This window comes from Phascolarctos cinereus, unplaced genomic scaffold (assembly GCF_003287225.1).
Source record: "Phascolarctos cinereus isolate Bilbo 61053 unplaced genomic scaffold, phaCin_HiC Scaffold_2;HRSCAF=192, whole genome shotgun sequence".
Lineage (NCBI taxonomy): Eukaryota > Metazoa > Chordata > Mammalia > Diprotodontia > Phascolarctidae > Phascolarctos > Phascolarctos cinereus.
In genome coordinates this window covers 136,609,375-136,633,604 of record NW_027555625.1, presented here as the reverse complement: position 1 = coordinate 136,633,604, position 24,230 = coordinate 136,609,375, and the positions used below count along the sequence as shown (strand labels likewise).

Below are 24,230 nucleotides of genomic sequence, written 5' to 3'. Positions count from 1 at the left end.
CTAAAAAGTGTTATACACATACATGGTATTTCTGGAATGTTATGATAATCTGGGATTGTCAATGGCTCCATAAATGGCCATCATATCTTCTTTCTATTCAATTCCAAGATGGATAACTATAGCTCAACACAATGGAAAGATTACTAAATTGGGCTAGAGTCTGAATTCTGCCAGTAACTTACTCCATGACTTTGAGAAATTAATTTTCCCTTTCCTGGGATTTAGTTTTCTTCTCTAAAATGAATAGGCTGTATTATATGGTATCTAAAATCCATTCTACCTCGTGTCTTCTATGGTTTTAAAACTCTACATGCTTGGAGATATGATCTTGATCTTTGAGGTAGTTAAGTATGAAGGTGGGTTGGGAGAGGAGGGGAATGGTTGGTGGGGAAAGGTAATGGGAAATCAAAGCAAATCCAACCTGCTGCTGGAGCCAGCCCAGCCAATGAAGAATTAGTAGCATCATATTTGTATGCAAAAGACATATTGTTAGTTATGGTTTGAAACCCCAAAGAGACAGCATAAATAAACTGGAAGCATGAAATTGTTTTTGTTTTTCCTAAAGCGTTTACTTGCCCATTTTTCGTTCTTTTTTTTCCTTTTCTCCAAGCCCCCATTTTCAGGAAAATACCTGAAATCAGCATTGGGACAAACAAGGCTTTCATTCTCCATGGATTCTGACCACATTCCTTCCATTTACCTCCACATACAATAAAGTACAATAATGACCTCTGGGTGGCAGTGCGGAAGCAGAATTCACTAAGATAGTTTTTCTTACCTATATTGATGAAGTCTGATCGGTACTGACAAGTCATTCCAAATCCAAAGTCTCTCCAAAATCCAGTTTCCTTTTTTATGACCTAAAACGGGAGCACAGTAGTTTGAATGGGGTTGGAAGGTTTGGTTGAAACAAAAATAAGTGAGAATTCAGAGACCTACGAGAACAGTACACTAAATATGGTACCCATTTTACCATTGACGATTTACCCACACCCCCGAATCATAAATAAGAGCAAATTCTCTTCCTTTCAGTTAAGGAGACAGTAAAATTGTCCCAGCTGAAACACTACTATTTAACTTTTGGAGCCAGTAGCTACAAAAGCTAAAGTCAAGATTCTTCAGTGGCTCCCTCTTGCCTCTTGTTTTCCTGCATTTAAAACCCTTCACAATCTGGCTCCAGCCTACCTTTCCAGACTTCTTTTATATTGTTCTCTTTTATGAACTCTACATTCCAGCTAAACTAGTCTATGTGCTGTTCCCTGAAACCACTGTTCAATCTCCCACTGCCATGACTTTGCATAGGCTGTCCCTCCCTACACACCTTTGCCTCACAGAATCTATAGCTTCCTTCCAAGCTCAGCTTAAGTGCTGCCTCCTATAGGGGAGTCTTCCCTGATCTTCCCAGTTGTTGGTGTTCTCTTCCTCCTCAAATTATCTTGTATTTGCTTACCGTATAGGTTTATATATTTTGCATCCCCTCCCTAGTTAAGTTCCTTGAGGATAGAGGCTATTTTTCATCTTTACTTTTATATATCCAGAATCTAGCAAAGTGACTTGCATAATTACATGCTCACTGAATAACGGCTAGCATTTACATAGTGTATTAAAATGTGCAAAACACTTTACATGGTATTTCATGTGACTGAATTGAAGGTATAGGTAAGGGAGAGCTAGATCAAGCTTAGGAGCAACTAGACAGCCTAGTAGAAAAGCTATCTTTACCTCTGACTCAATAGCCAGTGAAAGGGCATGGCAAGGAGCCAGGGAGGGGCTTATGAAACCAAGGGAAGGGATGGAGAATAGCTCTGAAACCAGGAAGCTCCCTGAGGCATGACCCTCCAGTAGTGCCCACCAGAAAGAGCAGGGGTGGGAGAACAGGGGAGCAGTTCCCCCATGTTGTTAGTTTAAGAAAAGAGCATTTTAAGTCTGCGTCCCAAATACAGATGGAGCCTATTCATCTCAAAACTATTTTCTCGCTAGGCTGTTCCAACAGCGTCTGCGTTGTGCCAATATGTAGAGGCCATCTGACAAGAAGCAGCAGCATCTGTTAGCAGGGTGACCGCCTGGCTTTGTCCAGCTCTGTTTTGTGATATGAGGGAATGCCCTTCAGTGTTCTGCAGAAGCAGCCCAGTTATGTTTTATTTTCACACTGCCTTGAAGAGAGGCCTAAGGAGTCGCTTCACATCTCTGGGCCATAGTTCTTCTTCCGTAAAACGATGGGGGTTGGGTTCAAAGATCTCTACGGTCTCTTCTAGTTCTCAACACATGATGAGATGCTCCTATGATACAGGACTACTTGCTTATGTTAGCTTTTGCTCTCTCCTCCCTAATGTGTTATATCTCAGCCTCAGGATGATCTAGAAACAGATGTGAATGTTATTTACACATCAAGTTGCATCCTACGCCATTACTGTGCCTTAGCTTTGGTCAAGGGAGAAGGCAAATCTTCAGGAAAGGAAGGCTCTGTTGGCAAAGGTTGTCTCCAGTGGCCAGTCTCCAGGATGATGTCATTTGACTTTGGAACAAAGAATTGTTATACAACATCTCCAACGTGGCAGGAAAATCAAATTAGTACCAACGAGAAAAATTCTTAAATGCAGGAAGTCCTGGAGAGATGCCATTTTGGAGTTCCTGGTATGTACCCGGCTGTACTGAGGAATGAAAAACCATTCAGTTCCTACTCTTAGCTTAATGTTCTGTCCACCTGCCCAGGCAATTCCATGGTTAAAAAAAAAAGCAAGCAGGATGAAATATAGTCACCTTGACTTGGATATTTTGGAGCTTAAAATATAAGTCAGACTGAAGGATGAACCGTACTTAAGAGCTATATGCTAGAAATGTGCTAGTTGACGATCAGGAGTTTGAGCTATGGCAACAATTGATTAAATCTCTTTTTCTGGGCTTCCTGCATGCCAAGAAATGTCACTTCTTTATTGACTTGTGTCATATAGGTCTTGGTCCTGTTGTCCTCAAAGTTGTTTCATGATGCGAGGAGATACACTTCACTGCTCCCACATCGCTTAATCATAAAATGATTCAGCTCTCCTTCACGAGGCAACAATCAATCATGATTTATTAAGCACCTGCTATGTGCCAGGCACTGTGCTAAGCTCTGGGGATAGAAAAAAAAGAGTCAGAAGACAGTCCTTGCCCTCAAGGAGCTCACAATCTAATGGGAGACAGAACACGCAAACAAATATATACAAAGCAAGCCCTACACAGGATAAATAGGAAATAAATAGAAGACAGAAAGCATTGGGATTAAGAGGGTTTGGGAAGGCTTCCTGTAACAGGTGAGATTTTATTTGGGGCTTAAAGGAAGCCAGTCGTCAGAGTAGAGAAGGAAAAAAATCTTCCAGGCATGGAGGAACAGCGGAGAAAATGCCTGGAGTTGAAAGGTAGAATGTCTTATTGGTAGAAAAGCCAGGGTCACTGGATCCAAAAGTACATATTGGGGTATAAGAAGAATGGAAAGGCAGGATTGGGGTAGGTTATGAAGGGCTTTGAATGCTTAGTGGACCATCTTGTATTAGCTGCTGGGGGCAAACAGGAGCCACAAGAGTTTATTGAGTAGGGGGAGGAGTAACATGATAAGACCTATGTTTTAGGAAAATTACTTAAGTGGCTGAATGGAGGATGGCTTGGAGTGGGGAGAGACTTGAGGCGGGCAGAGCCATCAGCAGGCTGTTCCAGCAGTGCAGGTGTGAGGTGATGAGGGCCTGCACCAGAGTGGTAGCAGTGTCAGAGGAGAGAAGGGGGCATATTCAAGAGATGTTGCAAAGGTGAAATGGAGAGGCCTTAGCAATAGCTTGTATATGGGGGGCAGGGGGTGAAAGGTAATGAGGAGTCCAGGATGACTCTTAGATGGTAAGCCTGAGGGACTGGAAGGATAGCGTTGCCCTCTCCAGTAACAGGGAAAGCAGCCCGGGGACAGGATTTAGAGGGAAAGAGAATGAGTTTTGTTTTGGACACTTTGAATTTCAGCTGTCTCTACTGGACATCAGTTCAAGATGTCTGAAAGGAGATGAGAGATTGGAGATCAGCAGACAGGCTGGGGCGGGAAAGGCAGGTTTTAGAATCATCAGCATAGAGATGGTAATTAAATCCATGGGAGCTGATGAGAGCAACAAATGAAGTAGTATAGAGGGAGAAAAGAAGAGGGCCTATTATGACAGGCCAACAAATATTTAATGAGTGCCTCTGTGGGTGTAGGGAGACAGCTAGAAGGTGCAATAGACAGAGTGATGGTTTTGGAGTCAGGAAGACCTGAGTTCAAATCCAGCCTCAGACACTTACCAGCTGTGGGACCCTGTGCAAGGCACTCAAACCACTATCTGCCTCAGTTTCCTCATTTGTAAAATGGGGATAATAATAGCATCTACTTCCCAATGTTATTCAAAGGAGATAACATACATGAAGTGCTTTGCAAATATGAAAGCACTATATAAATGCTTGTTATTATTATCATTATTATTCATAATGGCAGAGATGGCTTCTAAAAATGGAGGCACTTTTGAGTGTGGCAGAATTGTCCAGTTTGGGGCAAGATGGGGAGGGCAGAATGGAGGTGACTTTAAAAATTACAATTGTGTATAAGAATGACTAACATTTATATACAGCTTTAAGGTTTGGGAAATGTTGGATGCACAGTATCACATTTAATCTTCACAATGACTCTATTGGTAAGGGCTATTATTATCCCCATTTTGCCGATGAAGAAACTGAGACTGTGAGAGGTTTAAAGGATTTGCCAATAGTGCTTCAGTAAAGATTAAAAGCCATGACTTCCTTATTCCAAGTGCAATACTTTAGCCAATAAATCATGATGCCTCTTACAAAGCTGTTTCCTAAAGGACTGTGGGTCATGAGCCAGACCAAAGAGGGTAGAGATGATGTAACATGAAATGTTGCTCCTTAGCAATTCTGCCTGAGGTAGGAGTAGCCCCACTTTCCTATTTAGAGCTTAAGGTTATCCCAAATTGGACCCTAATTTAACATGATATGACTACAATGGAGGAAGAGGAAGCCTGGAAATAATTATAATGCTTTTTTTCCCCTCAAATAGTCCAACAGATCAATGAATTCATTAATGTGATCCATGCACTGAAGATCACTCCCTATCCCTGCCAGTTCATCCTTCTATAAGGCAGATGAGAAAAAGAAATATTCCTTTCTATTCCCATTCAATTGTCTCTAGAGGCCTATCATATCTAACTTTTCTAAAATTCTATTCATCTCCTTAACTTCTTTCTTATTTATTTTATGGTTAGATTTATCTATTTCTGAGAGGGGAAAGTTGAGATCTCCCACTAGTATAGCTTTACTATTTCCTCCTGTAACTTATTTAGCTTTTCCTTTAAGAATCTGGATGAATATATGTTTAGTACTGACATTACTTCATTGTTTACCGTGCCTTTTAGCAAAATGCACTTTCCCAGACTTCCTTTTAATTAAGTCTATTTTTGCTTTTGCTTCATCTGAGATCATGATTGCTACCCCTACTTTTTTAAAATTTCAGTCAAAGTATAATAGATTCTACTGTAGCTCCTTATTTTAACTCTGTCTTTCTGTTTCAAGTGTGTTTCTTGTAAAACAGCATATTGCTAGATTCTGTTTTTTAACCCATTCTACTATCTGCTTCCATTTTATAAGTGAGTTCATCCCCTTCACATTCACAGCTATGGTTACTGTTTATTTCTCTCCATCCTATTTTTCTGTTTATTCTTCTCTCTCTGTTTTCATTCTATCCTTCCTCAAAAATTTATTTTACTTCTGACCACTGCTTCCTTTAATATGCCTACCTCCTTACCGCTTCCGCCTTTCTGTTGTCCCTTCCCCTCTTACTTTCCTCTTGGGTAACATAGATTTCTACACCCAACTGAATGTGTATACATAGTCTTCTATCTCTGAACCAATTCTAATCAGATTGAGGTTCAAGTGTTGCCTATACCCCGCTTGATTTCCTCTCCACTGTAAAAGCTCTTCCTTCCATTCCTCTTTTATATGAGATAATCTCCCCCATTCTTCCTCTCCCTTCCCCCTTTTCCCAGTGAATCCTTTTTCCTTATTCCTCCATTTTTTTTCCTAGATCACTCCAACATAATGAACTCACATCTGTGCTTTCTATTAATGTAGACTCCTTCTAATAGCCCTCATAATGATAAAGTCTTTAGGAGTCATGTGTATCATCTTCTCATACAGGAGAGTAAATAGTTTAACCTTAAGTCCCTTATGATTTCTTTTTCCTTTTACCTTTTTATGCTTCTCTTAAGACTTGGGTTTGAATGTCAAATATTTTTATTCAGCTCTGGTTTTCTCATCAGGAATGGTTGAAAGTCCTTTATTTTATTAAATATCCATTTTTCCTCTGAAGTATTACACTCAGTTTTGCTGTGTAGGTAATGCTAGGTAATTCTAGCTCCTTTGTCTTCTCAAATATCATACTCCAAGCTCTCTACTTCTTTAATGTGGTAGCTGCTAAATCTCGTGTGATTCTGACTGTTGCTCCACAGTATTTCAATGGTTTCTTTGAAACTGCTTGAAGTATTTTCTCCTTGACCTGGGAGCTCTGGAATCTGGCTATAATATTCCTGAAAGTTTTCATTTTGGGATCTCTTTCAGGAGGTTGTAGGTGGATTCTTTTAATTTCTATTTAACCCTCTGGTTCTCTGGTTATTAGGCAGTTTCCTTTATAATTTCTTGAAATATGATGTATAGGCTCTCTTTTTCTAATCATGACTTTCAGGTAGTCCAATAATTCTTAAATTATCTCTCCCTGATCTATTTTCCAGGTTAGTTGTTTTCTGATGAGATATTTCACATTTTCTTGTATTTTTCAATCTTTTGACTTTGTTGTATTGTTTCTTGATGTCCCATGGAGTCATTAGCTCCCACTTGCCCAATTTTAATTTTTAAGGAATTATTTTTTTCAGTGAGCTTCTGTACCTCTTTTTTATTATGCCAATTCTGTTTTTAAAGGTGCTATTCTTCAGTGTTTTTATGCATCTTTTATTGAGTTATTAATTCTCTTTTCCTAATTTTCTTGCATTGCTCTCATTTCTTTTCCTGATTTTTCTTCTACCACTCTGAGTTTTAAAATGATTTTTTGGTCTTTCTTTAGCTCTTTCAGAAATTCTTTTGGGGCTCGTATCCACTCTGCATTTTTTGAGGCTTTGCTCATAGCTGTTTTCACTTCATTGTCTTTTTCTGAGTTTGTGTCTTGATCTTCCCTGTTACCATAGTAGCTTTTGATGGTCAGATTCTTTTTTTTTCTGTGTTTGTTCATTTTTTCCCCACCTATTCCATGACACTCAACTTTAGTTTTGCTCTGTTCAGCTCGGGGAGGGGGGTGTCAATTTTCCAGGCTTCAGGTTCTTTTATGCTGCTGTTTTCATAGCTACTTCCTAGGTGGAGGGGAGGGTTTGTTTTGGTGCTTTCAGGGTGATGTAATCTGGAGAGAGGTGTGGTTACTGCTCTCCTAGTGCTCCTCTCCACCCAACAACTGCATCCAGGCCTCCTGCTCCCTTGTGACCACACAAGTGCTCCTCTCTGTCCTGCAACTGCAACTTAGAATTGAGTGTAGACAATGGAGTTGCCAAAAAATGCCCAGTCTTGCACCCAGTTCTAGCACAAAGGTCCCCTGTAATATCTTTCTGATCAGTTTTCCAATCCCTTTACCATCTTTGGGCTGAGAGCTCTCAAAGCTGTTGCTGCTGCCTCCAAGCCCCACGTGTGCTCTTGGCCAGGCCCCTACCCTACTGTCACAGACCTCTCCTTCTGACATTTTAAGTTGTCTCGGGCTGGAAAAAGACTCACCTTGAACTTTTGTTAACAATGCTGCAGAATTTGATTTGAGGTGTTATTTCAAAATTGTTTGAAGGGAAATGTTGGGAGAGCTTAGCTCTAATGGTAACTACTTTGCCATCTTGGCTCTGCCTGAGTCTCAGATTTTGACATCTTGACTCAAATTCTGAATCCATAGATTGTGACTCCCAAATTTTGGCTCCTGGATTTGATCTCTCAGATTCAGACTTTTTGACTCCTAGGTTTTGACTGGTAGATTTTAACTTCTGAATTTTAACATTTTGAGTCCTTGGATTTTGACTCCCAAATTTTGACAATTTGATTCCCAGATACTAACTCCTGGACTTTGGCTCCTGAATGTTGACCATCTGAATTCAACACCTGAATTTTGAATCTTGTGTTTTTTGGCTTCCAAATTTTGACAATAGGACTTCCAAATTTTAACTTCTGGATTTTAGCTTATAAAATTCTGATATTTTGATTCCTAAATTTTGAAATTTTGACTCACTGGATTTCAACTCCTGAATTTCAACACCCAAATTTAGACTCTTGGACTCATGAATTTTCATGATCTTCTAAGTTGTCTTGGGCTGGAAAATTGTTTTACTTCAACCTTTTGTTGGTTCTGCTGCTCCAGAATTTGTGTTGAGGCATTATTTTAAAGCTGTTTGGTGGGAATTCAGGAGAACTCAGGCAAGTCCCTGCCTTTACTTTGCCATGTTGGCTCTACCCTTTCAAATTCCTTTTTAATTCTTTCTTGAAAGGTACTTTCTTAAATGTAACTTTCACTGCACTGTTGTCAGGAAAGGGTGTGTTTAGTATTTTTGCTTCTCCATTCCGTTTCCACATTGTATTATTTCTTACCTGGCTACACTGCAAAAGATGATGATGAGCACCGTCTGCCCTACCAATCACAGGAAAAGTTCTGCTGTGTTATAGAATGGCGTGTTTCAAGTAAACAAGCATTTATTAAGCATCTACTCTATGCCGGGCACTGTACTAAGTGCTGGGGATATAAAGAAAGGGAAAAAAAGTCCCTGCCTCTAAGGATCTCACAATCTTCCTTTTGAGTAACATGTTTAAGAATGGGTCCAGATGTTATCTCCTCCATGTTTTCCATTAAGCCTAATATAAATGATCACACATATTCTTTCATTGTTATCAACAGTCTTTTAGAGCTAAATGAAAGCATCTGTCCTCCTGAGTTCTCACAACTGAATACAAACAACATTCAAGCAGACACATACATAAAAAGGACATACAGAGAGGAACTTAACAATATACACCAGGTCCAGAGTTAACACTAAGGTATGATTGAGGGATAAGTGAGGGACAGTGATGGGTGCCAAGAGCGTATGTTTTCTTGGGTAAAGACTGAGAAGGGAATCCAGAATTCTCTGTTCTGACTAAACAGAGTGGAGCAATGTTCTCAGCTCTGATCAGTCTATAAAAACTTCATGGAGGAGATCAGATTTGACAAGTTATTTCAGTGATGGACTTGTTAGAATAAGCACTTACTTGGTGGAATGAGAGAAGGTAAGTAATGCAAATATAAGGGGAAACACAGAGACGGAGACAAAATGATTTAAAATGGAGATTTCTGAGCATTCACAGAGGGGGCAGTCTGAGGAGGATGTGACATGAGGCATGGATGTAATCTGGGGCACCTGGTGAAGAGCTGTGAATCACACAGGAATTGTCACAGATTTGATCTATAATACAAAGGAGAACCCATATAGGGCTTCAGGGAGATGAATAGCATACTAAAGACTTAGGCAGGAAAGTCAATTTTGGCAGCAATAATGAAGATAAGCCAAATGGGGACAGGACTAGTAGAGGTGGGGTTAGGGAAGGGATTTAGGGGAAGAGTAAGGTTTCTACAATTCAACAGCAATTTGAATGAAGAGACAGAAATATATGTCAGATGTATAGAGATAATTGTCACTGATTGGCCAAGAACACAGAATAAAAGACTGAAGCTCTCTTCTCTCTCTGTCTCTCTGTGTCTGTCTGTCTCTCTCTCTCTCCCCCCCCTGCCCTGCCATTGTTGGGGAGATAGCAACACTACACAACCCAAGCAGGGTAGAGTCACAATAGGAAGAGCATCTCTCCCTCCCTCTCCCTCCCCCTCTCTCTCTCCCTCTCTCCCTGTCTCTCTCTCTCTTTCTTTCCCTCTCCCTCTCCCTCTCTCTCTTTCTCTGCCATCTGGTACAATCCAATAAACATTTATTAGGTACTTGTTATATGTGCAAGGTACAAGGCACAGTGCTAGGTGCTGGGGATACCAAAAAACAAACGAAAAACAGTCCCCACCCTCAAGGAGCTTATAGTTTAGTGGAAGGAACAATATACAAACAGATAAGGGCACGCGTGATAATTTGAGCAGGAAGAAGTGGATATTGAAAGGCTTTCCATAAGGAGATAGCACACAAACTAAGCCTGGAAAATGCTAAGGATTCTAAAAGGCAGAGGTAAATGGTCTGTATAGTCTGCACTGATGTCAAGGCTCACTATTGGGTAAATACCTACCTAAGTGCTCCTAGGGAATGGGAAGAGGGGTGTCTAGCAATACATAAATGGGAATAAACTCGTCTTCCAGGGATGATTATAATAACAATATGATTATATACAGCTTTGAGCATAATAATATAATAGCATTATAGATTTCGAGTTGGAAGGATCCTTAGAGGCCACTTCTTCATTTTTACAGACACAGAAACTGAGGCTCAGAGAACAAATGGAACCATATGTACAAAAATATTTACAGCAGCACCCTTTTGTTGTAGCAAGCAGATGGAAACTAAAGGGGTGACCATCATATGGAGAACGGATGAATAAGTTTTGGTGTATGAATGTAGTGGAATACTGTTGTATTATAGGAAATTATAAAAGGGATAGTTTCAAAGGAACCTGGAAAGAGTTGTTTGAAATGCCTCAGAGTGAAGTGAGCAGAACGAGGATAAAGTTTACATAATAATGACAACAAACAAATTTGAAGGGCTTAGGAACTCTGGTCAATGAAGGGACCAACTATATAGGTCCAGAGGACTGGTGATGGAAACATGCTACCCACCTCCTCACAGAGAGGTCACTGACTCGAGATGCTGAATTACACATGCATTTTTGGACATCACCAATGTAGAAATCTGTTTTGTTCAAATACGCAGATTTGTTTCAAGGATTTTGTTTTTCTTCTTTTTTTCCCACTTTTTTAAGGGGGAGGGAGGTGAGAGGAAGAGAAAATAAATTAATGTTTTTCTAAAGTTGTTTTTTTTTTAAAGAGAACAGCTGTTAAACAAAAGCAGGAACCTTTCTGTTCACCCAAGATCTTGCTCTGCAGTGCCTTTTCCAGGACATGACCTTTTTCTTACTTTGAGGAAAATAATCCCATAGCACTAGTTGAGTGATATTCTAATAAATAAAGAGTCAACCAAATTGGAAAGTGACATTTTAACCATTCATCCATAATTAAATATTTCTGTGCCAGGACTATCAATAAATACTTTTTCTATCTATCTATCTATCTATCTATCTATCTATCTATCTATCTATCTATCTATCTATCTATCTATCTAGACAACCATGATCCCTAGGACATAGGCCTTGAAATACAGGGACATCTGAGGGTTACAAGTGTAAAGGAATATCACTGAATTACAAAACCTCCATGTTAAACAGGACCTATAAAGTTATCTAGTCTAATCATTTCTACAACTTGCTTCTAGTGGCAGTCAAGCTTTGCTTAAAGACCTCCAGTCATTAGAGAGTTCTTTCTCATACTGACCCTAAATCCTTCCCTTTGTATCTTTTCACCCACTGTTCCTAGCTTTGCCCTTTGGGCTCAAATATAACAAGACTAATTCTGTTTCTGTATAAACAGTCCATCACATGTAATCATTTAGAACTTAAAATAAAAATGGAGAGAGGGTATATTCTCTGAGGTGGTGATTTGGTGCAATAAATCGAGTATTAGACCTGGAGTCAGGAAAACCTGAGAACAAATCTGGCTTCAGATACTTACTACCTATATAATCCTGGGCAAGTCACCTAATCTCTGTCTGCCTTCATTTCCTCATTTACAAAAGAAGGATAATAATAGCACCCACCTCCCAGGGTTGTTATGAGGATAAAATGAGATGATATTTATAAAGCACTTTACAAACCTCAAAGTGCTATATAAATGTTAGCTATTATTGTTAATTATTATTTGGAGCTTCAATAATACAAGAAGAAAGACTACGCAAAAAGAATAGCTCCCTTCTGTGACCATCCCAAAGGCATATTAAGGAGGAAGGGAAAAGAAAAGGGCCTGGGTAGATCTTACGTCTTTAAGTTTTCAATATGTCCAGTAATGAAGGAAATAGTTATTTGAGTTTTTTAAAAGCAAATTATTACTTTTGAGTGTGCATGTAATATTGTTCTCAATATTATTTGCCATCATTCAAAATTCCCAGCCAATGACAGGACCGACAGCGGCCGTGGTGCCAAAAGAATCACTTGACATATTCAAAATATCACAAAAGAAGACCAGTTAAGAACTCTGAGAGCCCTCACTAGAAAGTGCTCATTGACCTCCAAGAGTACCAGGAACCTGGAACTGGACGTTCTCCTTAGTGGGACATCAAGTGCTTTAGAAAGCAAACAACCGAGGAGGGCTAGAATCAGTGACTTTGCATGCATGCATGTATGTATGTATGTGTATGTATGTGTATGTAAATATGTATATGCATGTATGTATAATATATATATACACACATACATACACACAAATATATGAGTGTATATACCTATATGTTGAAAAGGAATAACCTTTAAATCAGTTAGTATTGATTACTTTTATTTATTTTTACTTTGATTGTAGGATTAGGATCCCTTCTTTAGGAAAAGCTAAGTTTAACAGCAAAGCCAACTAACATAGCCATTCTCTTAGGTCTAGGTTACCTATAGATTTCATAAATAGATAGATTGATAAGAGTTTATCATTGAGTAGCAGATAATTTAGAGTAAGATGTGTAACTTTATGGGAATGAAATAATCACGGGATTGTAAGACTTTTTTTAAAGGCTAAGTTTCCCTTTCTGGCAGCTGGAGAAAGTGGGGTTGACTAACAGTTAAATTCCTCTTTCCAGTCTTAGTGGATAAGTTCCCCCCCTCCCTTTTTTTTCTCCTTGAGCTAGAGATTAAGTATAAGTTGAGCAGCAGACTCTTTTAAGGTTGGGTTTCCCTTTCTGGCAGCTGGAGGATGGGGGGATGATGGCTAACTTACCCACTACAAACCACAAATTCCTTCTTCTCAGTCTTAGTTCTCCTATTCCTGAACTCCCTGAAATTAAGTTCAAACTATAGGCCCTTTAAAGTAATCTTTCTCATTGCAAAATGCTACAAAGGCAGAACAGAGATTCCTAAGGCATTTTGACAGACAGGTTGATGGACCCAGGCCCTAATCCAATAGAATATCAGATTTAATAGTTGTCCTACCCTAGAAACTCCCCATTATGCCCCCAACATCCCAGCAGCCAAATTTGCAAATTGGCCTATTCCATTTTTATTCTATTTCCCTAATCCTGTAAATCTCATGCTTCATTTCTGTTATAAAAATAAACTCTGCAAATCATTCCTTTGTCACTAATTACTGTTGACTGCTGCTATAAAATCATTACATACTTGGAAGGCTGTGCCTCAGATTTGTTTTCTATTTCAGATAATTAATTTTAACAATGTATGTACACATAAATATAACTGAATGACATCTAAGTCCAATACATGGGGAAAAATTATTAAATCTATTAATTATGCTGATATCTTAAATTAAATTTCAAAGATAAAATGTTATTTTAAATCAGGAATATTTCTGGGATCAGAGGTGCTTCCATATGAAATGGTTGCCCGGGCTTGGCTAAATTTTTCCAATACTTTAAGGGACTATGATTTTGTTGGTGTGGTTATTCCATCCACTAAAGCAGATTGCAAACTTTCTATAACCCAGAAGACTGTCTTCTTGAGTTCTTGTGACCAGAAACCTCTTCAACCTGTAGCTAACCTGGTGATGAGATACTGACATTTAGTCTTCAGGTAACACACACACAATCTATGAGTAGGGGGCCGCTAGGTGGCGCAGTGGAGAGAGGAAGCCCTGAGTTTAAATGTGGCCTTACTAGCTGTGTGAATCTGAGCAAGTGATTTAATGTCTATCGGCCTCAGTTTCCTCAACTATAGAGATAATAATAGCACCTACACCGAAGGGGTTTTGTGACAATCAAGTGAGATATCAAGCACGATGCTTTAGTACATACTAGGTACGTAATAAATGCTTATTCTCTGTGACTGCTCCTATATTCAAAAAGTCCTATGGAATTATTTCTTACCTAGCATAATCTTTTTTTGGGGGGAGGGGGATTTTAAAATTTTTTAAATGTATTTTCTTTAAATTTTTGGAATTAAAAAAACATTTCTATAACAGTATAACAATAATAATAATAATAAAGATGATTGCACATGAAACTGCAAATCTATTGTGTACAGCTTGCTGTTCCTTTTAAATATATAATAAAGTTGACAAGTGAATTTCTTTTTTTCCTTTTTTTCTCTTCCCCCCCCCATGGCTATCATTAGACACGTGTGCATGTGTGTGTGTGTGTGTGTGTGTGTATACATATGTAAAAATCATTCTAGATGGCACATTGAATTCAGGAAACAGCTAGTATGCCAATTTGAACAGAACATAGAGTACCTGAATACAAAATGTCTAGAAAGGTATATTAGAAGCAGAATTTTAGAAAACTTTAAAATACAAGGCAGAGCCTACACTATGAATCTTGGTGTACTGAGATATATTTAGTCAAGGGAAGAGGTAATTCCTAGATATAGTCTTTCTAGAATATAGGTCCTATATATCCCCCAAAGAATCTGGCCTGAGTCCCTGCCTTGCATAACCTTTTAAAACTCCATGCCATGCAAAGAATTGGAAATTGAGGGAATGCTCAACAGCTAGGGAATATCTGAACAAGTTGTGGTATATGATTGTAATGGAATACTACTATGCCATAAGAAATGACAAGCAGGATGCTTTCAGAAAAACCTGGAAAGACATACATGAACTGCAAAGTAAAGGGGACAGAACCAGAACCATTATACACAGTAATAGTAACACTGTGCACTGATCAACTGTGAATGACTAAGCTATTCTTAGCAATACAATGATCCAAGACAATTCTGAAGGTCCTCTGATGGAAAATGTCATCCACCTCCAGAGAAAGAACTGATGAGGTTTGAATGAAGATTCAATCACATTTTTATTATGTTTTCTTTCACAACATGACCAATATGTTTTACATGACTGTACATCTATAACCTATATCAAATTGCTTGGCTCCTCAATGAGGAGGGAGGGAAAGGAGAGTGGAAAAGAATTTGCAACTCAAAATTGTGGGAAAAAAGGCTTAAAATTGTTTTTACATATAATTGGAAAAAATAAAATATTAAAAAAACTCCATGCCATGATGAGGTATCAGAGGAAGATGTTAACAGTGGCTAAGATACTTGTGAAGTGCCTATTTGTCATTTCTAAAGGTCTATAAGTCAGCAAAATTTATTAGTCAAGCAAACACTTCTAATTTGTCTTAATTAAATGCAAAAACTCGTGAATTTCTTGGCCATTCTTCCCTGCCACTTATGGAAAGTTATTCTCTTATCAAACTGGGCTAAAGAGAAACAACAAGCATATCTATTCATTTGAGTCCTATTTGCATAGCTACTGTGAAACATAATCATTTGTTAGCTTAAGACTTACCCCCTAGAACATGATTATAACAGTCATGAGACTACATTGAGATGATCTAATTTTTTGCTAAGAAATACAAGACCTGTGAGATTCAAGCGCTCACATGCACACACATATACACGCACTCTTGGGAAAATCATGCATTTTAGCATACACAGACAGACATCAAAACAGTAGTAAATTAAGGAGACCTTAGTTAACACAAATGATCACGATTCATTCACTCAAGCACTGATGAAAGTATTTACTATGTGTAAAGCACCATGCTGAGTGCTGACAGAGATAAAAGAGATATATGGACCCTAACTCATATTCCATTCGTCTAGCTCTGAATACCCCGAATTATATTATTGGGTAGCTAGGTGGAGCAGCGGATAGAGTGTCAGGCCTGGAGTTATCTTTATGAGTTTAAATATGGCCTCAGACCCTTACTGTGTGACCCTACGCAAGTCACTTAAAACACAGTTCCTCATCTGGAAAATGAGCTAGAGAAGGAAATGGCAAACCATTCCAGTATCTTTGCCAAGAAAAACCCCCAACGGAGCCACGAAGAGGCAACATAACTGAAAACAACTGAACAGAAACAAAACTCATAGTCCTTGACCTAAGTCTGGCACAGGAGATACAACACATACAGGAATGTGTAATATCATATGATAAACATAATGTAGAAAAGAACAGCTGCTGATCACACCCTCGCCCACTTGTGAGGCGACAAATTATTAACGACAAATTTAGTGTAGACTCTCAACCATCTCAGCTCGCTACAGCTCAGAACTCTGCCTGAGAGATCCATCAGCCTCGGTCTCCCCAGTAACAGGGAAGGCAGGGCTGTGCCAACACGCCTAGCAGGGAATCGCTAATCTATACATAACACAGACTTCAAAATTCATCTCCTGCGGGAATTCCTTCCCCGATAATAATGGTAATAATGAAATAGTAATGTGAGTTGTTTACAATTCTGTAACTTTTCCCAATTTACAGAGCAATTTCCTTACATCAATTCTGAGAAGTAGGGAGTACAAACATTACTATCTCCATTTAACAGATGAGAAAATGGAGAAATTAAAAGCACATGGTTTTATGAAGCAAGAAGCTTTGGACACGTGTAAGGGTTTGGGGGACAGTTTTTAATTATTCTCTTCCTTCATGTTCTGTAAGCACTTTGAACAAGCAAAGCCTTGAGATGAAGAAAGACATTTGAGTCAATGAAAACTGAGTCAACCCACCTGCACATAGTCAAGTATCCCATGAATCTAAGTCATTCTTCAAATGGACTGTTACATATATACTTCAAAGGAAAAATTACTTACCAGTTGTTGTTCTAAGGGTGGAACTGAATCATGGTGACCATAAATTATTCCAGGATTGTACTGACTGAAGAGGACTGGATAAAACACCTTTTTCCCTACAAATCAAAAAATAAACATTTTCTTAAATTCACAAGCACGCCTTGTGCAATAGGCGACGGGGGCCGGTCCAAGGAGAATGCATGGAACTGAATTCACTTCCTCTGTCTACTTATGGCATCACAGCTGGCTCAGCCTGGAAGGACTTGGGCTCTGGGATGAGGACGTCATTGGCCTTATTGCTCTCCTGGTCCCTGTAATGGTGGCAGGGGATTGGGTATTGTTGAAGAAGGGTGGCCAATGAGCTGAAAGAGCTGCCCATTCAGTAGGATTAAAAGAAGCAATAACTCCCCCCCTCCCCACTAGCTTTCTTCTTGTCAGCCACGAATTTTGGGACTCAGGTCTCAGGGCTAGTCTTAGATTAGGTTAGATTAGTAATCAAGCCATTGTATTCTTATTACGAGGGACAAATTACTACAAGAAATTTGTTTTGAGTTTATTTTTAAAGGATTTGATCCATGTAGATTAATAATTTCCATGAAGCAAAACCTGAAGATAGGAGAACATAGCAAAATGCATTTCCAGTACTATTAGGAGGAATTTTTGTGTGTTTAGGTCCATTAGAGTGTCCAGAAGTTCTAGTATCGGGAAGCCTTTGCTGCTTAGTGGTCAGCTAGATGATGCTGGGCCTGGAGTCAGGAAGACCTCAGTTCAAATTCAGCCTTAGACAGTTACTAGCTATGTGACCCTGGGCAAGTCATTTAATCTCTTTTTGCCTCAGTTTCCTCATCTATACAATGGGGATAATAACAGTACCTACCTCCCAGGGTGGTTGTAAGGATCAAATGGAATAATTTTAAAGTACTTAGTACAGTGCCTGGCACATAGTAAATGCTATACACATGTTAGTTATTATTATATTACGTTTACACCTGCTGCTACCCCTGTCATACAGACAAAGGGACCAGTAAGGCTTTGCTTCATCATCCCACAGCAGAGGTCCCTCAGCTCTGAGCCACGTGTGTCACTGGAAGGGTCTGGGGACCTCAGTTCAGTTTCACGTATTCTTCATGGGATGGTCCCTACAGGCTCATCCCCACACACATTCAATGGATTCCCTGCTATAAGAGGACAATCCACCTCGTGAAGCCATACCTGGCTGTGTGTTCAGCCTACATGTGTTGAGGAATTCCGAGGTAAAGTAGATGTCGACATCACAGAAAAAGAGGAGGACGTTGCTTCCTTTCCAAACTCGGGCACCGACGTCAAGCCCCTTGCCTCTTGAGAACTCGCCACTCAGCTGGATAAATGTATAATTTCGGAAGTTGGCAGCCCTGTATCAACACACAAAATGACTTGAGAATGAAAAAACTCCATCCAATTGTCATCCTTCCGGGATGAACAGTAAAACTTCCAGAAAAGGAGATTTTATGTGTCTTGAGGAGAAGATGGCAGGGGAACAGCATCTCTCATTCAGTGTTAATCTACTGGAACTTAATGTTACGTTTCCTTACTAAGTCTGAAGGCCCGAAGCCAACCCAGGCATCCCTGAAATGACCACAAGCTCGCTAAAAAGTTCTTTTAGTTTAAAAGTATCATGCCCAGTTTACTTACATGTCTATTTATTTCTTATTGTTCTGTCATTTGCCCTGCATTGTCCATATCATGCTGATGTCCCTGGACAGACATTACTTTTGGAGAAAAACCAACCATTTCAGATTAAGGCAATGTAGCCCTTGCTGAGCTTGTGGTATTATCACCAGCAACATCACTTACTCAAAAGCAACATAATCACATCAGGGGGACCCCAAATGAAAATACAAAGCTACTGTCTATCCCCCAAGCTCATTTTCAGTAAAAGCAGTCTTAAACAGCAAGGAGCCCCCATGACAAATGTCAGGCAATAAATACTGTTCTTGCCACCTTGCTGTCAGCTCTGTGTACGTCCTCCCATCCCTGCCCCAAACCACCAATGGGATGGAGGCAAAGTAGTCTTCTAAAACGCAAGAGTTAAGAAAAACAAAAACAACGTACTGAGCCTCTCTTGGGTGTGGGACATTGTGCTCATGCTATGGGTGGGCAGGCAGGTGGGGGGAGGAGGTGAAGGGACACAAAGTCGTATTAAGGCACAGGTCTCCTCTAAAGGAAACTAAAATCTGCCTAGTTTGTAAGATAAGGCATAAGACACTACAAGTTAAAAGTAATTCATAGGTTAAATAATTTGTGACAATATGATAAAACATAGATTCTCAGAACACAGAATGTCAAAAGTGGAAGAAAGCATAGAGACCATTCACACCCAACTCTTCATTTTAAGGATGAAGAAATTGAGGCCCAACAAGTTTAAATGACCCACCCAAATGCCTGTGTAATAAGCGGGACAGACAATATGTGCTGTGCATTCAGAGGAAGGAACAATCATGAATCAATACCTATGACATAAGCCTAAAAAGCTGTGGGGGCAGGCGAAGGGGAGAGGGAGAGGTCACCAAATTGGTTATTAATTATGCCATTCCACTTACTGTGATAAAATGATCTACCCTGATGCATACCTTAACATGGTAAGAACACCTCGATATATTGAGAACATCTCAATCTAAAGTCAAAGACTTTAGACTAATCAATTTAGACATCTCTGAAAGCCACCAGAGAAGCTGGATTAATGTTATATAGGAGGTGTAGTCATACCGGTTGAGGAAACTTTGCCATGCCCCATAAAGCAGAGAACCAGTTTAGAAGGAAGGGAATTTGAGTAAATGGTAAGCCAAGTGGAACCATTTCAGCCAAGCCCTGAGAAGGTCCATTAGAACCACAATGGCCTGCTTAAACTGCCTTTCTGAAAAATGGCATGTTTTATATCAATCGTTCTTAACGTGATTGTGTTGGTGGATGTTTCAAATAGAGAACATTTTCCCAGGTGGGCCTCAAATATTCTAGTATTCTCACTATACTTAGGACTAAAAAGCCAAGCGTGCCAAACTAAGTTAATGTATTAGTCAGTACAGTTAGGTGGCATAGTGGGTGGAGCACTGAGCTTGGCAACAGGAAGACTTATCTTCATGAATTTAACTCTAGCCCTGGATGCTTACTAGCTGTGTGATGCTGAACAAGTCACTTAATTCTGCTTGCTTCAGTTTGCTTCAGTTTCCTCATTTGTAAAAGGAGCCGGAGGAGGAAACGGCAAGCCACTACAGCATTTTGGCCAGGAACACCCCAACATGGGGTCACAAAGAGTTGGACACGACTAAAACAACTGAACAATAACAACAGGCAATGTAAATACAACGGTGGTATCGATAGCAGTTGTATAACTGTGATTTCATTGACATAAGGAAACTCCCTCTACTAACTCAGATTGGCAATTCCTGCAATTAATACTTTTAGCAAGCTGCCTGAGGCAGGGAGAGGTTAAGTGACTTGTTTGGGTTCATACAGTCAATATGTGACAGGCAAGATTTTATTCCACGTCTCCTTGACTCCACAGGGTGGGCTGGAGTTAGGTCAATCTGGAACCAATGCTAAATTTTTCAGTGTGAGCATTTATGCCTCAAAAACTGACAAATACTACAAATCAGGCTTAATTTATTGTTTTGTTCATTGTCTAGAATTAATAAATTGATGCAGAAAATGTCAACAAAACAGATTAAACTTAAAAGTATGTTATACATTTTAGGAGAGTGAGTTGTTAAACATTTACCAGCACACCACAGGCTGCATCCTACTTCTTCTGCTTGGTCACTTCTTTTTCCAGCACAAAATGCAACTCAATTAAAAAGCTACATGGTCTATTGGGAACATCCATCAGACACCCAAATGAAGAATAGGAAAAAAGCATAAATATGATGGTTTGAAATAGATAACAATCAATAAACATATCATTGGGAAAAAATTAGCTGGGAAAAATACCACACTAAATTTTGGAAGATGGTCTTAAAATATCAGGGTATTTATTCTGATAACCAACGGAGCAAACTGCAGGGAATCAGGATTTGTCATAATATAGGGAGAGCATTATCTTCCATGCCACATTGTTTATTTCTAGGAATCTGAATATAAAGCCCTAAATGCCTGTCAGGTCTATTCATACATATTTAATTTATTGACTAAGGAAATTCCTGCAAATTCTCCTCCTCTGAATGCTGATTTTTAATTCCCTTCTCTTCTGAAATAGATCTAGAGGATGGAGATTCTTCCATTTCAGGAAGTCATTTTTAGGGAAAATACGATGACTTTCCAAAAGCCACTGTTTCAAGAGGAGACTTCATCTTGCTAATTGATTTGCCCTTCTTAACAACACAGGAGCAAAACTGGCAAAGGATCTTGCTGTCCAACAAGGCTTATTCTGGTAAAAATTTCTCCCCATAAATCAGGAATTTTAAATATATATATATATATATATATATATATATATATATATACATATATATATACATATATATATATTAATACAGCACTTCATACAATTATCCTGAATAACTGCAGTTTTCTCTTTTAAACCTAGATAGGAGTCAATATTGCACCCAAGGTGTTGTCATAAACTTTTACAATGACCACTGCTAAGTTTTGCCTATGGAGGGAATTGAAAGTCTATGAAAGATTTCAGTTCACTCACCAGTTTTAAATATTGGTATTAAAATTAATGGGGGTTTTTTTGGGGGGGAAGAAAGGAGGAAGGTAGGATTTGAATTAATTTTCAGTTAGGTATAATAAAGGCTCCTTAAATTCTAAATGAAGTTAACAGTATTGTGTGTAGGTCATCAAAAAAATTGCAAACGTAATTTAGTCTCAGTGTTCATTCAGAGATGTGTATTACCTTGTCTCCTCATTAGAAAAGAACTGAAAGCTTACTCTTGATCTTGTCAGTCATGTTCCATAGGAAAGTTTTATAAAACTTTGCCTGTTGTTTTATGCTAAAACACTTTTAATTTTTAAAAATTAAGTGATCCTTAAGGTAGGCTGAATGTCTATTCTCTCTCTCTCTCTCTCTCTCTCTCTCTCTCTCTCTCACACACACACACACACACACACACACACACACACACGGAAAGAAATCCTATAGGATATTTCCACATTGATTCCCTGAAAACTCATTTGTTCTGTCAGTCCAAATTCAGTATTTCTAAAACGTGAACTCATCTCTCCCTACCTCTAGCAGTGAAGGGGAAAAAAAGGGGGATGGGGAAAGGTGGGAGTTCCTTTCCCAATTTTGCTATTTGCATCAATGTTACCATCAGTGTAGTAAAAGAGATTTCAGTGGAGCAGTTAAGGGGTGCTTAACTTTCTTTTTGTTTCTTCATGGATTCCTCTGACAAGCTGGAGAAGCCTATGGACTCCCTTCTCAGAAACATGTTTTTAAAAAATTGAAGGAAATGTTAAAAGAGGTTAGTGAAAATTAAAATGTGGGTGTTTTTTTTCCTATCCAAGCCATACACAGACTTTGAGAGGATTTGTGGATCCCAGGTAAAGATCTCTGTTGTAGGGCTGCAATTTAGATGAGATGGTCTCTGAAGTCTATTTTAGCTCCTGGGTTCAATTATTACTTTCACTTAATGACTGAGGCTCCCAGGGTTTCTAGCTGAACTCTACAGCAACAGGGAACTCAATAAGTTTCTTTTTTTGTTTGCTTTATTTCTTCACCCCCCATTTTTATTTACTAAGATAACAAGACTTAGGCAGATACACATATACATGGATGATTGATACAGCATACAAGTCAGGGCTTAGTGTGCTTTTGGGATGGATGACAAGAGAGTATTTGTGAGTAGGCTGAGGATAAGGGAGAGTAGCCATGGGAGATTCATGCCTGGGCCATTCTGAGTCAGTGTAGCCACAGCAGCTTCTAAAATTGAGTTAGAAAAGAAATATGTCTTGTTATCCTGTCAAGAACCAGAGCAAATGGACACACAGTATCAGAGAGGACGGAACATAAGCCTTAGCTAATCAGAATTCACCATCCAAGCTCAACACCCTCAAACTCAACGCTCTGTGGTTATAGATTGGGGGGGGGGGAATTTAAAGGAGACAGAACTGGGAAGATTACTCTTTCTTTGGCAGGAACAAACAAATCTATCTCCACGAGAGAGCACTGATGAGACCCATGGTGCAGAAGTAATCAATCATTCAACAAGTATTCACTAGTAGTACACGCTATGTGCCAGGCACATGTACACCTAGTCAATGGGGATGCCAAAGTAAGAGTCCTTGCCCTCAAGATCATCTGCAGCAGAGAGAGACAGTATGCAAATATATGCAAAACCGATACAAGGTGATTTTGCTGGGGAAGCCACTAGCAATGGGAGGGGATAAGAAAAAGTCTAATGCAGAAGGTATTGCTTGAGGTAAGTCTTGAAGGAGGCTATGGGGTTCTAAGAGGCCAACAGGAGGATGGAGGAAGTCCCCCATCCTAGATATGGGGGATATACAGTACATAGGAGGGGAGAGGGTGAAATAGAGTGTCACAGATGAGGAATGTGAGACCAGTTTGACTCGACAGTGGGAAGCAGGAAGGGAAGCAATGTACATATATAATAGACTTGAAAAGTCAGTTGGGAACAGGTTGTGGAGGGCTTTAAAACACTAAGTAAAGGAGCTGACATTTGATCCTAGAACTAAAAAGGATCCATTAGAATTTATTGAGGAGAATGTGATGGTCAGGCCCATGCAGTAGTAAAGATCATGAGATTTAGAGCTGGATAGGGTCTTTGAGGTCATCTAGAGCAGACCTATTTTGCAGATGAGGAAACTGAGGCCCTGAGAGTGTTCTGTCCAAGGTCACACAGGTTATAAGTAGCAGAGGTAGGATTCAAACCCAGGCCTTTTAACTCTACGCTTGATGTTCTTTCCCTAAAACCACACTGAGGTTTATGAGGTGTTGAATTAGTATGGAAAGGGCTGGCGGGTAATAAAGAGAAGCATCCTGACCCCACTATGTCTCTGAGCAAGAAAAGCAAGCTCACTTATGATAGTCCTCTACTTAGTTAGAGGGGAGATAAAAGAGACAGTGTAGCTCTGACCTGCAGCCCAGCACCTCCTGGGAAGAGGCGGGCAAATGGCCCCAGACTAAATCTTTAGTATCTCTCCTCCAGATCACTCCCTGGAAGTGTTCACTTGAATTCTCAAAATGCAGAACTTCTGATGTTTCTCCTCCTTCTTTTAGGTCTGAACATTTAACCACCACCCCCACCACCACTCCCCTCCTCTGCTCCACCCCCCCCATCATGGTTACTCTTTTCTAAAAACTAGACCAACTACATATACTGCCTTGCTACCTCTGAAGCACTTAGCCTTGACTCGCTCAC

General features: G+C 39.5%; 1 protein-coding gene across 12 annotated transcripts in view; it reads right to left on the bottom strand.

The window, feature by feature from the left end:
* Window positions 1-24,230, bottom strand: part of CSGALNACT1 (chondroitin sulfate N-acetylgalactosaminyltransferase 1) — a 402,593-nt gene that overhangs the window by 4,203 nt on the left and 374,160 nt on the right. For all 12 annotated transcript variants that reach the window (XM_020969596.2, XM_078149613.1, XM_020969598.2 and 9 more), the window contains 3 exons: window positions 18,088-18,266; window positions 16,897-16,991; window positions 779-860 (listed from right to left, as the gene is read on the bottom strand). In XM_020969596.2, the coding sequence (XP_020825255.1) occupies window positions 779-860; window positions 16,897-16,991; window positions 18,088-18,266 (356 nt within the window). The remainder of the gene's footprint in view (window positions 1-778; window positions 861-16,896; window positions 16,992-18,087; window positions 18,267-24,230) is intronic.